This window comes from Anopheles moucheti, chromosome 2 (assembly GCF_943734755.1).
Source record: "Anopheles moucheti chromosome 2, idAnoMoucSN_F20_07, whole genome shotgun sequence".
Taxonomy (NCBI): domain Eukaryota; kingdom Metazoa; phylum Arthropoda; class Insecta; order Diptera; family Culicidae; genus Anopheles; species Anopheles moucheti.
This window is the reverse complement of record NC_069140.1, coordinates 27,412,298-27,431,742: the sequence shown is the minus strand read 5'-3', so window position 1 is coordinate 27,431,742 and position 19,445 is coordinate 27,412,298. Positions and strand designations below refer to the sequence as shown.

Here is a 19,445-nt window from a genome sequence, read left to right as displayed (position 1 = left end):
TGTTGGCCATTAAGAGCCCCCTTCCAGTAGAGGGGCTGCCCGGAGTCCACGGGGATTTATCTTGTGAGTTAATTACCTATGTAAATTGGTCGATTAGCTGCTTAAACCGTTACTATTGAACTATCGGACTGGGAATGTGCAGGTAGAACCGTGGCGTGAAGTAAATCTGGAGCAGTCCCGTTTGTTTGTCCGTTTTGGGGAAAGTGGGCGCCTTGCCTTAAATATGATTCTACTCCTTTACCTTGAACGGTGTCAAAAGCATCGGTCACTGGTGAGCCTTGACGGTGATATCGGCCTGTGCTATCAACTGTAAGCGCGGCTTGGCGCAGACCGACGTTTTTCGATACTTCACGCATCATTATCAAAAAGAGACAGAATCCACATTTTTATTGCTTCTTAGATTATCGGGCTACTTTGTAGGGAGTGGATCTTTATGAGCCCTTAAAATCCCGATCAGAAGAGGCCTTAAGAATGGGTCGTGATTTCTCAAATCATCAAAACACACACACACACCTGATGGTTTTCCTATTAGTCATAAAATCTTTATCAGTGATGGTTGCCCTTCGACATGTTGTTTGGAGATATTCATTTCCCATTTTTGGTTTATGGACAATCTCCTATTGCAAGCTGGTGTTAGGTAGCTATCTGAGAGAAATGCAAAACTGTAGTACTATCTTTATTGAATCTTTTGTTTAGTCTTTTTCACTCATAAACCGAAAAGTGGCAATAAAAGAGAAGAGGTAAAAAACACATTAAGTTACAAAAAAACATATGTTGCAGTCTTTAAAACATGCGAAACACCCAAATTATTGCTTTCAACTTGGGAATTCCATACGTATTTCTTGTGTTTTTTTTATCTAAATTGTCTTCGGTCAAATTACTTTCAATCGTGTCTAATTCTTCGAATTAATGCCTTTTGCTGGCACGAACCGAAAGCATATATTAGCTGCAGGTAAACATGCAATGTTGTGACACACATATTTTAATGCTTTACGACCGTAATCTAAGCATTGTTTGCATGAGTCAGTAATTACAACTGTCTGCGGAGCGAACCCTTTTAAGGCTGGTTGAGTGCCACTCGAGCGCCGGTTTGCCCTTTTGAATGCATTTGTGTTTGCAATCATTTCAACCCGTTTTTTTATTACAGGCCCAGCACAGTTGTGTGGGATGATAATTGAGAACATAGGTGGATTACCTCGCTCAGTCAATATTTAGCAACATAATCCGACGATAAGCGGTCCAGCGGCGAAAGTACAGCTTTCTTACATTTTTTACATTGCTATGGTATGTTGTTTGTATGCTGGGTTTACAAATATGTTTAGAAAATGTTTTATTGTGCATGTAAACGGAACTTTTTGTGTCGAAATCTGCATAAAGACATAAAGAACATTTACTAAAATCGTCGTAAAGAATATTTGATCACGAGTAAATAATTATATGCAGGCAAGGCAGAACTCCGAAGTTGCAATACTTTAACGAAGAAAAGAAGATTTTGTACAAAAAAATGTTTCACATCTTGTTGTATCACTTCCTTAACTTGTTTTAATGCAAAATACATAAAATAGCGATTAAGCATATACCATCCTAAAGGGGAATTACTTTACGCCCTTATTTCAATTTCTTTGTTATGCACTTACAATCTCATTGATATCAGCTTTAAAATAAGCAAATTGTATTTACATTTTTGGGTGTGTATGTGTGTTTTTTTTATATTACAAAAACTGTTCTGCATAATTCAATTACTTGTCTCACAGTACAGTAACAATAACATGTCGATACCCAATATTAATTGGGTCACGCAAAGGGCCTTTTTTAGGCAAACGCTCGCCCATCAGCTGACAAGTTGTTGCGAGCTGAGTGAGGCGTAATTTACACGGATAGCGGCACTGTTTAGCGAAAACCTGCAAAGCTACTTTGGTGATGCTGTTTTTTGGTTGCGGTTAATGGTGACGGTAACGGTAGTTTCGCTTATAAGTTTCAATTTTGTAGCCGAACAATCTGGTGCGGGATTACGCTTCACTCTACCCACGACAGAAAGTGTTCTTGAACCTGTTTTATTAACTCATTCTTTGCTTTCTTCGCATTTGCTTACTCTCACCCGCAATGATGCTGGTCGTGATGTTTGATTAATCTTTTTTGTTTTATGTTTTACACTCGTTATTCAGGATACAGACAGCATACTTTTATGTAAAGTCTAGACTATAAGTGTATGTTGACACAAAACAAAGAAATTTATGTATGTTTCTTAAGTTACTGTTTATTTAAGTAAAATAAAACAATTGTTGTACTATTCATAAGTTATTTTATCTTCACGATTTTATAATATTATTCAACTTATTGGATAAATTTGTATGTATTGTTAGTGTCAAATATTTTTCAACAAACTTTCAAGATCACGGAGTAAAATGTACATTGCCTTGATTATTTAAAATAAATTTAACATTACTTAAAGGTGTTTTTGAAACTGTCATTACTTAACATTCGAGCACGAACATTGCCCAAATGTCCTTCGGCAATTCGGGGTGTACGGTAATCGGACATTCAAGTTTTAAGTGAAGCCAGTTATTTCCAAGAAAAGAAAGCAAATTAAAAAACGAAGAAATTTGGCTGATCGTCGAAGGGTTTTTTTTTGCTTTTGGTTCAGGGGCTCGTCGGGTGCTGAACCGTAAAGGGCGGCAACTTCAATTGCATCCCCGTAGAGCATGTACTGACAGTTGTAAAATTTATGGCAGTCGGTGCAAACGAACCGGCAGAAAGTCACCAGACTTATTTTTTAAGCAATGTAAACCTGTCATTGCAATTTTCATTGCTTTTAATTGTTTGTTTTTGTTTTTGATAACATAAAATTCAAATACAGCAGAACAGTGTCAAAATTTGTTTGCTCATTATTTCATTTTTATATCATTTGTCTCAACAAAAGTTGTTCAACACAGGGAATGTATGGAGTTTGCCCTATTTTTATTATCTACTGTACTCAGTAATTCATTATTGCAAAAGCTTTCAAAAACTCTCCTCTGAATTAAAAAAAACCCTTAAAATATTTTAATGTCTGAAATTGAACTAAAAAAATTTAAAACATTCTTTAAATTTCTTCCACAAAAAAAAACATCTTACTCTTAACGAAACACGCAACGTTACCCGCCAAGAATTGGCCCCCAAAAATTGAAACATGCTCAACATGCACCAGAACACGTGCAGCTGAGATTGTCTTACAACGCAGCAGGATTCTTTTACGTGGATCGCAACCTCCCCGCATTCGGATCGTCGAAAAATTCCAACGTCGCGCCAATTTCACTTATCACGATCATGAAATCTTGCTTTCAAGGGTAATCACGACCAATTACGCATCGCATGAAAGAACCCTTCGGTATGCGGTATGGCCCGTTGTCGCTCAGAGATATTTAAGCGCCATCTAAAAAGTGAAATGAATTTACTTCTGCTGAGATATTTTCAAAAAATGCCTTAGTTGGCAAGACCTGATGTATGTGTGTGGTTTTATTAAGGCCCCATTGGGGACAAAATCCTTGATCACCGTCGATCAGCTGCGACAGTCCGCCCATTCCTAGCCGGGAGTCATTGGTGACCGTGAAGAGTTTTGCGAGTTAAGGTTAAGGTTCTGCTAAGCCAATTGAATGGGCATCTTCGCATGAATGTACAACAGGCGCTCCACCTGGAGCAATTGTAGGCCGAAACATGGTTTCCAGATCGTGTTACCAAAAGCCGAACTTGTTGGGGAATGGAAAGAAGAAGAGTGTCTCAAAAACTGGTTCCCCATTCTTGGTTGGCAAATTGGCTAAATTGGTCAAGTGCGCCACAAGCTCGAGGCATCCGAACGAGCTGATCGGATGTTGTCGAAGATGTTCGTTTGCTTATGGTTTCGCTTATGACCGTGTATGTCGACTTATTTTGCAAGCGCATTAGCATATCTCCATGTTGTCCCACGCCACAACTCCCCCTTTTTTCCACGATCTGTTTTCGATACTGTCGCCTAAGGTGAAGTACGCATCTTCATATTTATCTACGTCCATCACTGGCAAGATGCTTTGCACATCATCGACGAATGGTGGTATCTCGTTATATTTGACGATCGAGAAAAAAAGATGTATAAATACGACCAAAAATGGATTTTCCCACTGATGATTACATCGGTCAATCTAGTGTATCGGTTCCGATCGATCACATCTCTTCTTACTTTCTTTACCGCCGGTAATCGATCTGGACACGTAATAAGCGCTTGCCGGGGGTAGCTCTGTTTATTTTGCACGCGCATTAAGGTATGCACCCGATCATGGACAATTAGGTGGAAAAATCCACAACGTACGATACAGGGGCGGTATTCGAGTGAAATGATGTATAATTTAGAAAATTGTTCCTTGCTCACTTACATCGTACAGATCAATGGGCGGCCAGGTTAGTCGCACTGGAAAGTGCTAGTAAGTGGAAAATGATACTTTTAAACCAATGCATGACACGCGATATTCCGTTGGTAAACACACCACTATTAAGCAATTAAAGCGAAACATCTCTGATTGGAAGCTGAAGAGGAAATGCATGGCAAAAAGCACCAAAGCCGAACAAGGCGAATCCGTGTTTGGGCACTTGTCTTGCTGCTGCAAATAACTCTTACCGTTTCGTGGTGGTTTGGAACAATTGATGTCAAAATTGGCGTTAAATAATTATCATTTACATCCCACCGAGGAAGAGCGCAGAAAATATATTCATTTAGCAATGGTAACCATTTTGTCGTCCGCGCGTAGCGTCAGTGTAAATTGTGTTGTATAATAAAGGATGTTCGATGCCTCGGGGAAAAAGCAGATGAATTGAGTTTTTAACTCACGAAAGCGTTTCTCACCATTTACCCCAGTGCAAGCTGTCCTTTTACCCAAAATGATATTGTCACCATGCAATGAAGAGTTGCTCATGGCGAGTTCTTACACAAACTCTTTGCCGAGTGGACCTCGTATCGTTTCACGCGAACGTCTGCTAAGGTAAGAATGATTTATGGTTCAAAAAGACGCATCATGAATTCCAGACTGCCTTGGCCACCGAGATGGTGCAGGTTTTGTCGGGTTCGTCTTACATTGCTCGTCGCACTGTAATTACTCATGGTAAGTACACTGTGTGACTTCACTACCGTGCTGGCACCATTCGATTCTGGTGAGGTCAGGTGCTGCTGCGTCGACTTGAGGATGCAGTGGTGCAACAATGTTGCTACTCCGAGTGGATGGTGCGGAAATGAGCGATAAGCGTACCGTCTAATGATTCTCAACTGAGTGAAGCAAGAAAGTGCGAAAGTTCAGTGAAATGTTCAGCTGATTTCAACCAGCTGGCCCACATGGGTTGTGACAAATATTGCTTAGCTTTGGAGTCCTAAAATTGAGGTTGGGATGCATTATTTGGGGTTTTTCTACAGCTTTTTGTATCCAGTGAACATATTTTTCCTCCAGCTGTCCAAATTACTATTGGCAATCGATTAAGGATTTCATGAATGGTGCATCATGCACAAACCGGTGCCTTTTTGCGCGTGAAGTAAGTCATTTGCCATAATTACATAATATCGATACGCTTCACTGTTCCGGCTCTTCCTTAAATTGCCTCTGCAAAACGAAACTCTTTAAATACTTAAACGGTATCGGTTTACGCCGCTAAAAAGCATCAATTTACGACCGGTTTATTTGGCATCCGTTCTTGTCCGAATGCCCCACAGGGCATACTTTTGGGTTTGTATTTTGTTTTTAAGCGATGTTTTCAGTTTGCATGGTCATCATCATCAGTATTTTGACGGAAATCGACGCCGTCATCGTGACTCTTGGATTAAGGGCTTATTGAAGCGGCCCTTTAGAATAGCAACCTTCAACATCGTCGAATGTTGCGAGTGCGAGTTTCGCACTTTATTATGCTGCAAATTTAAAAGCAACGATCCTGTTAAACCTCCTTTTTCCCCAGGACTACGCCCACTAACGCGATACGATCTGTAACACTGTGCATATGTTATTTTATTTCGTGGTACAATTTTTAACTCCCCAATCCGATACCTCAACCTGGTGCATTTGACAGTTTGAACTGGAAAAGTTATGGTAGTAATTCGATACATTTGTCAGATATTCGCGGCCCAATACGATGCGATCTTGTTCTTTGCAGCCCTTGGAGCACCAATAATGAAAATGAACATTAAAGGCGCAATCCTTCCACACGCGTGGTAGCATCGATTAGCACTCTAATTATGATGTTTCCGTTGCTGACCAGAGATCGCGTAAAACCTCCCTTACTTGATGCGAAAAAAAAAACGAGATCACGCTTTAACCCCGGAGCAAAGAGCGGCGAAATTTCGAGCGCGCATTTAACGTCTGTGGTTGGAATGGAAGGAAAAATCAGCATTATGCCACCGCTGATTAATCATGATGTGATTTTAAATTTCCAAAGAAAAGAACAAGCCATATGAAAGGAAAAAGCGTGGTGGAAAAAAGGGTATGATGGTCGATCGATTCGGTTCGCGACAAGCGACACCACGAACCGAGCGAAAGTACAGCCAGAAATAAGTTCACCGATCGACATGAAATGGCCATGCAATTTAGTAATTTATCAATTTGCGGACATTTTAAATGGCGTGCGTGCTTTTTTTTTGGTCGCGTGAGTTGTGTGTGTGTGTGTGTGTAGGTGTGTGCTTAAATTATGCGTAATGATGCAAAAACGATTAATGTGCGCATACATTAAGAAAACGGGTTTCCGTTGTCAAATAATTATTTACGCTTATTGTTGAGTGATTTTGTGGACGGAAGTTGATTGAAGGGTTTCAAATGTGACACTAAAGACTAAAAAATGTATCATAAAGCGATTTACGACTATGAAGGAATGTGTAACACTGTACCATCGTTATACTCTAACGATCTTAATAATTAACATTCTTCGCATAAATCTTTTCACTACTTGATCGCACTTATTTGCTATCAATTAATAGCAATTAATCCTTGCGACTGATCAATCAAATGGTTTACGAAACGAAATGTTTTCTTTTCGTTTCGTGCTGTCGTAGCATTATGCTTTTCGATCAATCTAAGATATAGCAACGCGTCCTAGACGGTAAGCGCCTTGATGCCAGCCTACATTTTCTATTGCCAGCAATTAAAAGTCACCCAAGCGTAACGAAGCATAGTGCATGTGGTGTCTAGTGAGATAAGCAAACGCAACGGAATGTCTATTGAATCGATTGATTTATTCTTCTGTATGTAAGTTTGTTTTTTTTTCGATCCATCAATAATTGAAAACAACACACAAGTATCCATGAATTCAGATATAACCGCTACTCAATAGAATAACCTCAAAACATATCATCAAACATACACATCTCCCAAACATCAGTTGGGAGCTGGTAATGCTCAATCAATTAATCAATGAATCAATGAATTATTTTTAAATTAACCGATTATGATTGAAAATAGCTACTGATCACCGGCCGAAGGCAATTTAAGCTATCGCTAAACGATATTGAATTACATTAATTTTCTTGGAACTTCGCCGACACTCCTTGTCATGAATTGAATTTACTTTTATTTACAACACTGACAAACCCATTCAACACCCCAGCGTGGTGTGATTCCATCAATCATTCCATAGTTCCAGTCCCCTCGCCCATCCGCAAAGTGCAGACGGATTGCGCAATCGGTAGCCGAAAGTCACGTGTGCAACAACGCATGCCGCTTGAAATGCAATTTCGGTTTGTTTGTTCGCACAAATTCGCACGATAAGAAGTGTTGATGGCATGTGGGAATGTGGAGCAAAACGTACATCAGACGGTGTTCAAAAGTTCGTCCAATGACACTGACAAGTGGAGGAGAACCTGACCTACCACAAACTCGCAACGAATTCGCTGACCGGCATCGACGTAGCGTGGGGTTTTGCAGTTGTCCATGTGATTTTTTTTCTTTTTCGTCATCCATATCTCGCAAGCGCATTTTTATTTCCGACTCCACGCTGCGCCCGTTTGCACTGATACAACGTCATTGGGAGGGAGGCCGCGTCATTCAGCGAATCTCAAACACTCATATCGTCTAAAGTGGAAGACGACGGTGCACAATTTGCACCCTTGCCGTGAGAACGTGCCGTCTAGCACGGTAGCACCGTTTGATGACTCTGCATCAAAGCTATCACCGGGGGTAACGTTTCACAGTAGCAAAGTGCAATTGCAGAAGGCGCTTTTCGCCGCTCAACACACCGGTGCGCTGATAACGCACGTCACCGTTTTGTCTTTTCGTTGACACCTGGCTTAAAGCCACTGCACGCGTGTCGCGTCTTAAAAGGTGGCAGCGATTTAAGCTAGCTAAAATGCATCTCTTTCGAACTTAGACAGCTGTGTAGCACAAAGTATCTTCACTGGTTTGTTGTTACAACCTTCAGGCCATATCTTAAGCATCCGGGATTAAATTTAATCATCTACACGAGAGCCGACAGTTTTGGTTTTAAACTAATGCTCGTTCTACTCCTATCCGTCTATCATTGCAGCGATTCTACAGCGGACAACCGTCGGGATAGGGCAGATCAAAATCCAAGCCGTTGCGACGTGTCTGTTCCTCTGCATGGACACCTGCGGTAGCGTCTACGGTTCGGTAAGTACAGTACGGGATGACGCCGATCACAACAGCCGGCTTCATTATCATACCGGTTCTGGTGTTTCGATTAGACGTTCATTAGGTAAAGTGCGGCGCTACATGTAACTAATGATACGAGCAGTCGATGCCTGTGGGTAACCCTTGTCCAACGCGTAATCGTTTCTATCCGAGAGAGTTCTATTCGTTTATAGATGTTTAAAACTTTTGAGCAAAAGTACTTCTTACCCTTCGAATTTCTAATGCGAACCCCTGCAAAATTATGTCCCCTATCGAAAGATCTTGCTAGTGGAATTCTCCTTTCTTTTCCTTGCTCACTGTAAAAAAGTAACAGAATGCGCACTTGAAAAGCATCAAATTAATTCCACCTGGCAACATTCAAGCTATTCCTGCTCGGTACAACTTTCCTCACGTTCAGGCGCCACCAATTTCGTGTGCGCGTCCGTGTGTACATTCAATTCCAACGCATTCGATTGTTCCCGGTCGAGAGATCAATCGACCGCTTATCTTCGATCTAAATATTTGATCAAACCTTTTATTTTCTGTTGTCCCTTCCACCAAACGCTGTTTATTAGTCTATCGCCATCATCGAAGGTATTTGAAGGGATTCGATACTGTTCCGAAAATGGAGCCGATGTCGTCTCCAACCACCTGCCTCTACCTCCGGATGTGTTTGGAAAGGTTTTTGTGTAGGAAAGCAAGAAAAAAGGATTTAATTTATGTCCGCCTGCCACTTCCTACACGTTCATCCTGCCTATTAGAAATCAATAAAGCTTGGTGACGCCTTGGTGACCCCAGACACCAAGCCCCAGCAGTTGGAAAGTCCTGCCCTGAGTACGCAGCATCACGCTGCGCCTGGGTGAAAACAGAAAAAGCGACATTCCAGATTTGGTTTTCATCTCCCTTGCGCACCCAACCTGCCGACGTGTGCTCCTTCCCCATTGGGATCCTGCTGGCGAGTCGTTCCTGGGAATAGGTATCAACTTTGTACAAAAGTTCCTGATAAAGTTCTCCTTAACGCCATGCGGCCCTTGCCCGAGAGATTCTTCCCGAAGCGTGTTTTAATTTCGGATAATGGCCCAAAAGGACCCATCCACCACCGTGCCGGCATTCAACACAGGATCGGACCGGTTCCTTTCGGTTCGGTTGCGTGCTGCTTCTCCTTATCTTTGGACGAGATTTTCCCATACCCACGCGCTGGGTGACAAAAGAAAGCCGGCCGGCAGGCCGGTCGGTTATTCGGTGCGCGACGTTACGCCTCAATGCAATGTGGCTGGACTTTTCCGGTGTATTTTTTTTCTTTCTTAACTCCTCCTGAATTTTCGCACACCACCAGGACACGTGTTTACCACCAATCGAAAGGTCAGCGACCTGTGTCCAGAAAAGTTCAAGTTACCAGCAGCGAATGCGGGAGGCTTTTTAATTCCATCCGTTTTTTGACCTAGCACAATTCCCCTGCCGTGCTTTAGTGTACTTTTTATGTTATATTTTGCTGCCCTTGACAGCTCATCTCGTTTGCCGGGATGCCGGGTGCCTTGTCCAGGTTTTGGTGGATTGGATTTTTAATTTGTAAACTTTGTTTACCGCCGTTGTGTTGGGTGGATTGAAAACGGTGACCAATTTCCTTTCACTCCCAAAGCCGGTTTTCCTTGTCCCAAACATGTTTAAATATGCATGTTGCAATGGAATCTCTTTCAACAGGACGCATTTTTCATAAATATAAGTAATACGCACAACGATAAAACTCAAATCACCTTTGTCGAACTTTCATCGTGGAAGCGACATTGATCGACTTGCATAAGTGTTCATCGTTCGGGTTGAAAACGTTGTAACAATGCGTGTTACCTTGTTGAGAATCAAACGACCCATACACTATAAACATCCCGTAAACGACTTGAACATCGGCTTGAAAGGGGCATCGAAAGAAGCGATGAGGAAGATATGTCTTTACACAGCGTACCTCAGGGCTTGCTGCTTGATCATGTAACATATTCCATCCATTGAACATCGATTAGCTTCCGCGTATACGCTTTGTTTGTCAATTTTCACACAACATCACCACCGAATATCTGACAGCTTTCGGCTAATGCCCTAAAATGGGACATTAATGGTAGGATAGCAGCAGCCCTATTATTTGGAGCGTTGGAAAAGCAAGAAAGTGAAAGTTGCTACTTCGCTACTACGCGCCATTGAGCTGAACTACACCGATCTGTTAGGCGTTCCCAAACCTGGACGCTACGGTACGCAATGCGTGGCTGACAAATTGCCACAATTTCGGACCCGTTCCATTCCTATCGTCCGAAGATTCATCCATCTTAATAAAAGCCCGTTACGGTACGCGTGTCAAGACAATGCCAACATGATTGGTACAGTTTTTTCGGAACTGTTTTGTGTTCTCACCTTCTACTGCAAAGTCGCTGTGATAAATCTGTCAATGCAAATGTGACGGCAAGGGGACAAACTTGACTTACCCTTCCTGCCAATGGGGCAATGCAGTTCTCCTACGACACAGTAAAATAAACAAAATCGGACACGGACATTTATTCTCGCATCAACCCTTATCAACGAATGCAACCGGAAAGCCGGAAACCCCTTGACGGGAATAAATTAATGCAGTGTTTGGATAAAAGAAAGCAGTGAAAGAGGACTGCACCACTTTTTTGGTGACGGTACGAGATGTGCAGTTTTATTGATTCAATTAAGAGGCTACATATATGGCCCGTTAAATGATTTGTATCGCTCCAATTCAACCGATCTGGTATCGGTGATCATAAAAATGCTCAAATGTTGTCATTGTTTAGCGGGAGAATGTAGAAAGTATGTGTTTATTAACTTTCCCCTCAGATGGAGCATGTTCGTCTCATTTGATTCCTTCACGATCTCGCGGGAATTCTCACGCGAAGGAGTTAAGAACCGACAAGAACTTGAACGTGATGGCGATTAAATTTGTATGTTTTATTGCACAACTAATTAAGCTGATTGCATATGCGTGTTATTTCGGTTTGTCTCGCACGAGGCTTCAGTAACTACAAACCTTCATCAATTCGCTATGGTCGCGATCGTGTTAAAACGGTATCCGAAAGTACCCGAAACAGTTATGACAGTCGCTTAATTTAAACAATTCTCTACTGATGAGGACAATGCCGTCAGCCACGCCAAAGTGCATTTGGTGGAACGAATGGCGACTCAGCGTGCGCCAGGAACTCAGCCCAAAGACTCTGTCACTCTGAATTAGTGTTCAGACGGTGCTGCGTTTGGCCGTTAGTAAGGGGTTGATATTTCCCCGCTCTAATCGGGTCCGTATCACACCCGGAGTTGGCCGCTTCTTCGACTTTCTCTAAACTTTCGCTTTCGACAACGGAACGGGGGCTGGATCGCCAGGTCTCGAGACGCATCTTCCGTAGTCGTTAGAAAACAGCCGGGAATGGTACGTTGATTAGAATATTAATCTTCAGATGAACCATATCGGTACGGTGGCGGTGGCTAAGCATTTCGATGAATAACGCCCAGAATGTCCACGGTACGATTGTTTTGCTGCCGACCGGTGGCGAAGGGTGACAATTTTCTGATTCGGCGCACCCTCAAATGATGATTGACAACTTGTATGCGCTTGGTACAGCTTGTCTAGGCGTTCTGACTCGACGTAGAGTTCATTCGCATTGGTTAGGGAACACCCGACCGGGAACAAGTGCAATAACCGGACAGAGAAGTTGGTGCCACGCAATGTCTAGCGTAGAATTTCCGTGTAGCAGAAGCGTTTGATTGAAATTGATATCTTTATGAGAGCGCATTATGCCGCCAAAAACTGTAGGGTGCTATGCATCGTTCAGCGTTCCTGGGAATCTTAGTCTTATCTTTCATTCCCTGTCCGTGCTAGGCGCATGCCACGTGAACGCTACTTCAGGAAACCGAAATCAATTAAAAGCGTGCCTCTTCGAATACCGTTTAATGGAATTGACTTTGAGCTAGCAGTTGATTAGCGTGACTAATGCGTGACTAAATCCTTGGACGGTGCATGCTTGTGTCCACCGATTATACGTTGGGTCTCTTGCAGTTTCTTTAGAACGTAAGTTCCTAATCGAATGAATGAATTTTCGAGTTCTTGGTCAGCTATGGTGATCGTACGAAGCTGAAAAGCAATAATGATCCTTTTTAATAGGACAACTTGTGTAGATTTGAAGGTTGCTTAATGTTGTTCTCAAGCAATACGGCCAGAACATTCAAAATGCTCACGATGCTTGTAGAAAACTGACTGTAAAATATTTTACCCAAGATATTGGACGAACAATCGCCGTATCTTCGGCACTGGATGTCCCGTTACCGTGAAATGAGAAAAACGTTTTATGATCGATATGTTAAGCCCCTTTCACTTTGGCCGTAAAAATGTATGATTGTGGCAGAAAGTCTTGCCGATCGCACAAATGAAACGAAGGTAGTTAAAGTTAAAGTGATCTCTTAGGACTTCTGATTTATTAAATTTCTTCCAATATGTTATTGCTATTCTTTTAAGTTCATTTTAGTCCAATGTTAGTATATTTTTGGTGGAGATTATTGAACCTTTTTAATTCTGACAGGGTACACGGAAGTAGAGGATAGTTTCTACTCAAAATGCAGCAGAAATCTCAGACCTTCGAAAGGGGCTATTGCACCAATATAGTGAGTATCGCGACCGCGATTCACTTCCTGCACCCAGGAACAAGTGTTAATATTATTGATTAACATCATTAACCCGATAAAGCATCTCGGTGCACTCTCTCCCAGTTCAACTTGTGCGACATTCTAGCACTTTCAAGTGCTTCTCGAACTGCCGCACCTTCGACCAGCCATGTCACGGCCGTTAGTTCTGTCACTTTGTCGCTTTTTTCCTTTCTTTATAAAAAAGCCGATCAACCGTGCTTCAATCACCTCTTGCCGATCTTCCATGCGTGCAGGACGAACGGTCATCTTTATGCCGCCAGACCTTGAGACCAACGGTTCGCACCATGGGTCGGTTCCGTTTTCTCTTTCTTCGAAATATTTGACAAAACTGTTAACGGTCGCGTGAAAGGAGAAAGAAAAGGGATCCAACAGCAACACCCTGGTTCGGGGTACGCTCTTGTAATCGATATCAATTATGACAATCGAACCAGTTTCCGTAGCAGACAGTCTCAGAATCTCTCCACCGGGCACAAGGAAGTAGACGAGAACAGCCAAAGGACTGCCGCGTACGGATGGTGCCTGATAAATGACAAGACCCTCAGCCAAGATATCAAGCCGTCGGTGAACCGGTTCGAATCAGCGCTCTGTTTGGGTGGGAAGAAGGCGATAAAATTATGGAAACAATATTAGCATAACTTGGCCCTTTTTTCTGCAGGAATCTCAGCGATATGAGGCAAAATTTTGCGACACACTTACGAAGGCAATAACATGTGATACATATTTTAACTGCTTATCTCTGCTTAAACTGCATCTCAAGAAAGTAGCTGGTACGCATTCGTGGCAAACGCATCTTCAACCGCAACCTTTGCGTGTGGCTGTTCTGGACGACCAGTCACCAAAATCAACGGTTATTAATCTTGTCATGTGAACATCCAAACCCAGCAGAACACCGGGGAAAGAATGCATGATCGAACGACCTTTCTCTCCTGCCGAGAATTCTTGAGAAAGCAAGAACCGGGTGCCTTCGACAGAAAAAGGGAATTAATGAGAAATCAAACCAAATGAAGTCCATTACGTTCATTAGGGAAACTATTACATTTATCAGCCTTCACACAGCAGCTTCGAATCGAACACGTGAGTGACATTCTTGGCTTGCGTTGCATCCGATACATTGTGCAGTGTGCTGGAGGTTTGATTGAACGTTCCATGATCGAAAGGCATACCGTGCACTCCAATGCGATTGATGGGACGCTACTCAAACCCACTCGGTGCCGTGACATGTCAATCGGTCGGAATCGAACGCGACAACCAACACGGATTTAATTAAGCAAAAGATTGAGATAAACGTATCGAGTGTTGACGCCTTCGCACGGGCGCTTCTTCTCCGCCTCACAGCTCGGCGAACCATCCGTGCCCGGAGCCGACTGTAAGCGCATCACATGTTGGAGTTTTTTGGACAGCTGCTAAATTAATTTTCGGATGCATGTTCCACGGCACCGTGCGATCGTGAGATTGAAAGCGACACGAGAAGAATTTGTCACCCGAAGGTGGTTCCGAAACTGGATCGTCTGGGTAGGTTCGTGCTATTGAATGTGCTCAACTTGGACTTGGACTTGAAAATGCTTTTGATCAGCTACAGCTGGAAGAAGCGAAATATGGGAACACCCGCCGAACATGCCCCACACGCCAACTAGCGGTGACAGGCCAGGAAGACGAATGCTTTCGGCAGCAGCAGCCCGAGCGCCGCCTGCACAAATCTGCATCAATTAATCATGCCGTTTGATCAAATCGATCCTCTCGGAGGGGGCATGGCATGAGGGTGCCATGCGATGCAGGCGTCAAAATGCCAAAGATCTTCACATCAGCTTGGACGGTCCAGTGTTTCGTGTATGGTGAAGGTCTAAAATGGTGATCCATCCTGAAGGAGCACATTAATCTTCAGTTAATTAAGTGGTGAGAAGCGGCTATAGATGCACACGGCCATGCAAAATGGTACACCAAACAAGGTAGTACGATGCACTCCGTTATATTCCAGGAAGACAGATTCCGTCTAGACGTGTTTGGTGGCAGTCATGACGCTCCACGTCATAAGGTCTTTGTTTAGTGCTTTAAATCCATCTCTGGGCTAGATTTAGAAACGTAGCTCATAGAGACGCTGTACTAACTGTAAGTGAAGTGTGTAAATCTTGGGCGATATCTCGTCACTTAAACGACATCCCCCCTAAGGTGGATATCAAACTCGGCGACAGCTCAATTAATTCGAAACAATCGAATAGCCTCTGTGACAGTTGATGTCTTAACTGTGTCGGAATGGCAAAATATAAAACTCACACACGCCGTCTGCCCACCGAAAAATCATTCACTTATTTATCACGCCATTTACCACTCACCGTGCGGTGATGCGGACGTCCCAGGTCGCGCTACACGATGCGTGACATGGCCACACGCACTTAACTCGTTCGGGATAGTATCATGTTGCTCTGGGCGGAAGATAGTGCTTTTGCGGGTAATGTTATATCTTTTTCATACGAACGGGAAATGTGTTTTGATAAATTAGCTAAAGGAGTGAACGTTGATAGCCTGCTTTTTGCCATGGCAGTTTTATTGTCCTCGTAAATCTAAACCCATCCAACAGCATCTCCCATGTTGTACAGGTTTTTTGTTTGTGGTTTAATTTTTTCCCCATTTACCAATCTAAACGCTCTTCATTACAAAGTGTACGGAAAGGAGCTAGTACCATATCGTATTTTTGCCTCCATTATTATGATACAATACCATGCTTTGTTTGTTTGTTGTTGATCGTCACAACATATTTCGGAAGGGCGGCAGTTTTCACCACGGGCATGTCCGAAGCCGGTATTGAACGATCCTGTTGAAGAGAAAAATGTGTTGATCTTCGCCTCTATTACACGATCCGACAAGGAACGGTTTGTTTGTTTGTCTTTTGGTAAAAAAATTCACAACACAAGAGCAGCGAACGCGCTGGCACTGGTGCGACAAGGTGCGACCAGCCAACAGCTATCTCCTCACCACCATAGAAATGCACTCAACGCGCGAGATCGGCGGAAAAGTCGAAGGGCACACCGTACTTAAAGGAACAGGATCTAAACAATCCGAACATGTGTTTGACATTGGTTCCGACCGCAACCCACCGACCACCGAATGGAGTTGCCGTACCCGAAAGTGCGTAATTGAAATGCTGAAGGGATCGAGTACTGTGACCCTCTGGGGCAAACGGGCCCTCTTACGTACGCACCACCGGGAAATGATGTGTGGTGGAAAAGTGGAAAAGTTGATATGTTAATTTTGTTGGCCCTCCGTTTGCTTCTAGCCGCCCATCCCCTGCTCATGACCTCGGCGTTAGCAGAACGGGGTTGTCGCTTTTTTTTCGGTTGCTGTACCTATGCATGTGCACTCGTGTTGACTCCCGTTGTGGTTTAGAGGCTTAGAGCAACCGGCCACGGAGGGTGCATCGCATGGCCCCTATCGCAAATGTACGCCAGTGCTGATGGATTTATTTGGGTTTAAATACGTGTAATCCTATTTTAATCCAGTTTTAATGATGCGCTTCATGTATCGGTGTGGTAGTGTGGTGAGATCTGCTCCGCACACCAACCTAATACAAACGGTTCCATTCAGTTCCGGCATTTTGTCATTTTTTTTTTGGGGTTTTGTTGGAAAAAAGTTTCCTAATTTATAGCATTCTTCTGTACACTTTGTTCGTTTGCATGTTTCTCATGAGTTTACAGTGTGCCCTCTTGCTCGGCACATTAACGCATCACTTTCGACGATGAAGTCGAAAGTCGCTCTAAGACAACCGTTGAGAGATGCGTTAGTCCAAAATATTCACGTCTTTTTTTCTTAAACACCCATGTGATTGAAGGAAACGATTTTTCATTTTTGCAGCTACAAACGATCCAATCGTAACGAATATCATCACCTAATTTAGCGCCTGAATTAGACAACATTTTCATTTGTTAGCCATGCGGCTGGAGTTTATCCGATTCGGTACGCCCTGGGCAGCGTGCCATGCGACAGGCATGTCCCACGTTACATCAGAAGTCGCACAACTTTTAAGGCATCATTAAAATTCAATTTCATTTTATTCCATCTCGATTCGTGTAACGTCCCGGACGGGTTGCTTGGAATCGTGTCCCGAAAACCTTCAGGCCAGGCGCCATCGGTGGCCTTCGGTTGCGGTGCAACAATGCCTGCCGGAGAAGCTAGAATCGATAAATCATTCTGCAGCTTTTGGGTTGGTTTCTTTTTTTTTTTATTGCATTGTACCCCGACGACCCCGTCGAACTTCAGTTAGCCTCGGTTAACCTCGAACCAAACCCATTTGGCGGTTTGTGGATGCAAATGATTTGATAAAGATTTGTCGTGCGGGTTAGGAAGGGCAATCCCATTTCCACCGATGCTCAGTTGCATTCCATTCCATTGTAGCAAGTGAATAAAAAAACCATCATAGCGTATCGGAAAACAAGAAAAAATGTCTAAACGATACGCCTAGCATAATTAACTGCATCGAAGTCCTCCCGGAACCCATGCCGTGCGCTTGCTGGAACAAAATGGTCGGAGAGGAGAGCCCGAATTTCAACCCGATCTCCGGTGATATGGGCTCGTGGCCTGGGAAATATCGCATGCAACGTGTTCCAGCAGTGGTCATAAATTATTTCGAAGGTTCTAAACTGTTTACATTTTATTCGTTCTGGGTCGTGGTTTCCATATGAAAGATGCCACCGGAGTGAGACACTCAATGTTTCTTGAGAGATTTCATTCTTACTATGCGTCTTCCCGTTGGTGAAATATAATGTCTTAATTCTAAGGCCATAAAAGGGCAGATAGTTATCAATCTGATAAGACATTGGATTCTCTGTCGCTGGGGAGCATAGTTGAGCTTTATTTTTAATGTCCCAATCAGTATTGCATACCAGCTCGCTTATAGAGTTAATATTCTTGAAAGTATGATCGTCTAAATATACCTTGCAATCAATTTCCCTTCGCGAAACATCGAAATTAAACAGCACCAATGCGGTAATTGATTGTATTTTTAAATCGTACACGAAACAATGATTGTTTCCTTTAGAAGCAAGGTGCCGTTTTTTTTTATTTCTTGGCACACCGAATTCCACACTTGGCACACCTAGCGCGGTTAATGACCTGTTTGGTTTGTTCTTGTACGCCGTACAAATGCAGCCTCGTACCGCAATTCGCACAAACAGTTGGATAATTTTCGACTTTTCCCCAACCGAACGCTGTGCACATATTTCTCGCATTGCGTGAGCGAATTTTTCGCAAATTCCTCCCCAACCAGTATCCGGTCCGGGAAATGAACCGATGGGCGAAGGCAGTTAGTCACGCGGCAAGATAAACATGCGTGCATTGCGTAAGTAGCTGGTGGTTTTGTTTCGCTGCCGCCGCGAAAGAATCATTTGCACATGCTTCGGGAGAGAAAAATGTTTCCCTTTTTTTTCAACCAACTCAAAGAGGTCAAACAAATCGTTTGTTCCTGTACGGACGCAAGCCCCAGTTACGGCGTCAACCAGCCCACGGTGGCTTGCAAAACCGTTCGTCGTCTACACGCACCAGACATTGAACTTGAAATTACGCTACGCAGCACTTTGTCAAGTGGTCGTGGCCTTTCTCTTGCGCCCACCAGTTTTGCCCATAAGTTTGTTTTTTTTTTGTTTTTCTTTCCACATTCAGGAAAGACACCCCATCCCATTTGATCGGTCGGTTTCGTTTTCTTCCTCACACCCGTATGTAATGTTGTCAGTGTTACTTACATTCTGTCGAGTCGGGACCCCGCCAAGTACGCAAACAGTGACACGCGCATCGGTACATAATTCTTTCCGAATGACCCGTGGCCCGCAGGGTAGCTTCCGAGAATGAATGTATTTTTAAACCCCACTGAAAGATCATGCCCTCCCCACCTGTCCTGACAAACGAATGACAACGAATTCTTGTACGCAGGCACTTACCGACGGGCTGGTCAGCGAACAGTATGCAATAAAATTGGCGCTACTGATTGCTAATGGTCACCGGTAGCAAAGGGAAGAAGTGAGCGAAATGGTTCTTCTTTATGCAAGATACGAAGTCGAACAAGAAGGCTACAAGACAGAGGAATTAGATAAACATAGCAGCTTCCCTTTTCTATTCGGTGCGTACGAATCTAAACAAACTGTCAATGTGATATTTCAG

At 43.2% G+C, this 19,445-nt stretch overlaps 1 protein-coding gene across 1 annotated transcript in view; it reads left to right on the top strand.

The window, feature by feature from the left end:
• Positions 1–19,445, top strand: part of LOC128298280 (uncharacterized) — a 47,466-nt gene that overhangs the window by 17,726 nt on the left and 10,295 nt on the right. The window contains exon 2 of the mRNA XM_053034025.1: positions 8,500–8,603. Within this exon, the coding sequence (XP_052889985.1) occupies positions 8,500–8,603 (104 nt within the window). The remainder of the gene's footprint in view (positions 1–8,499; positions 8,604–19,445) is intronic.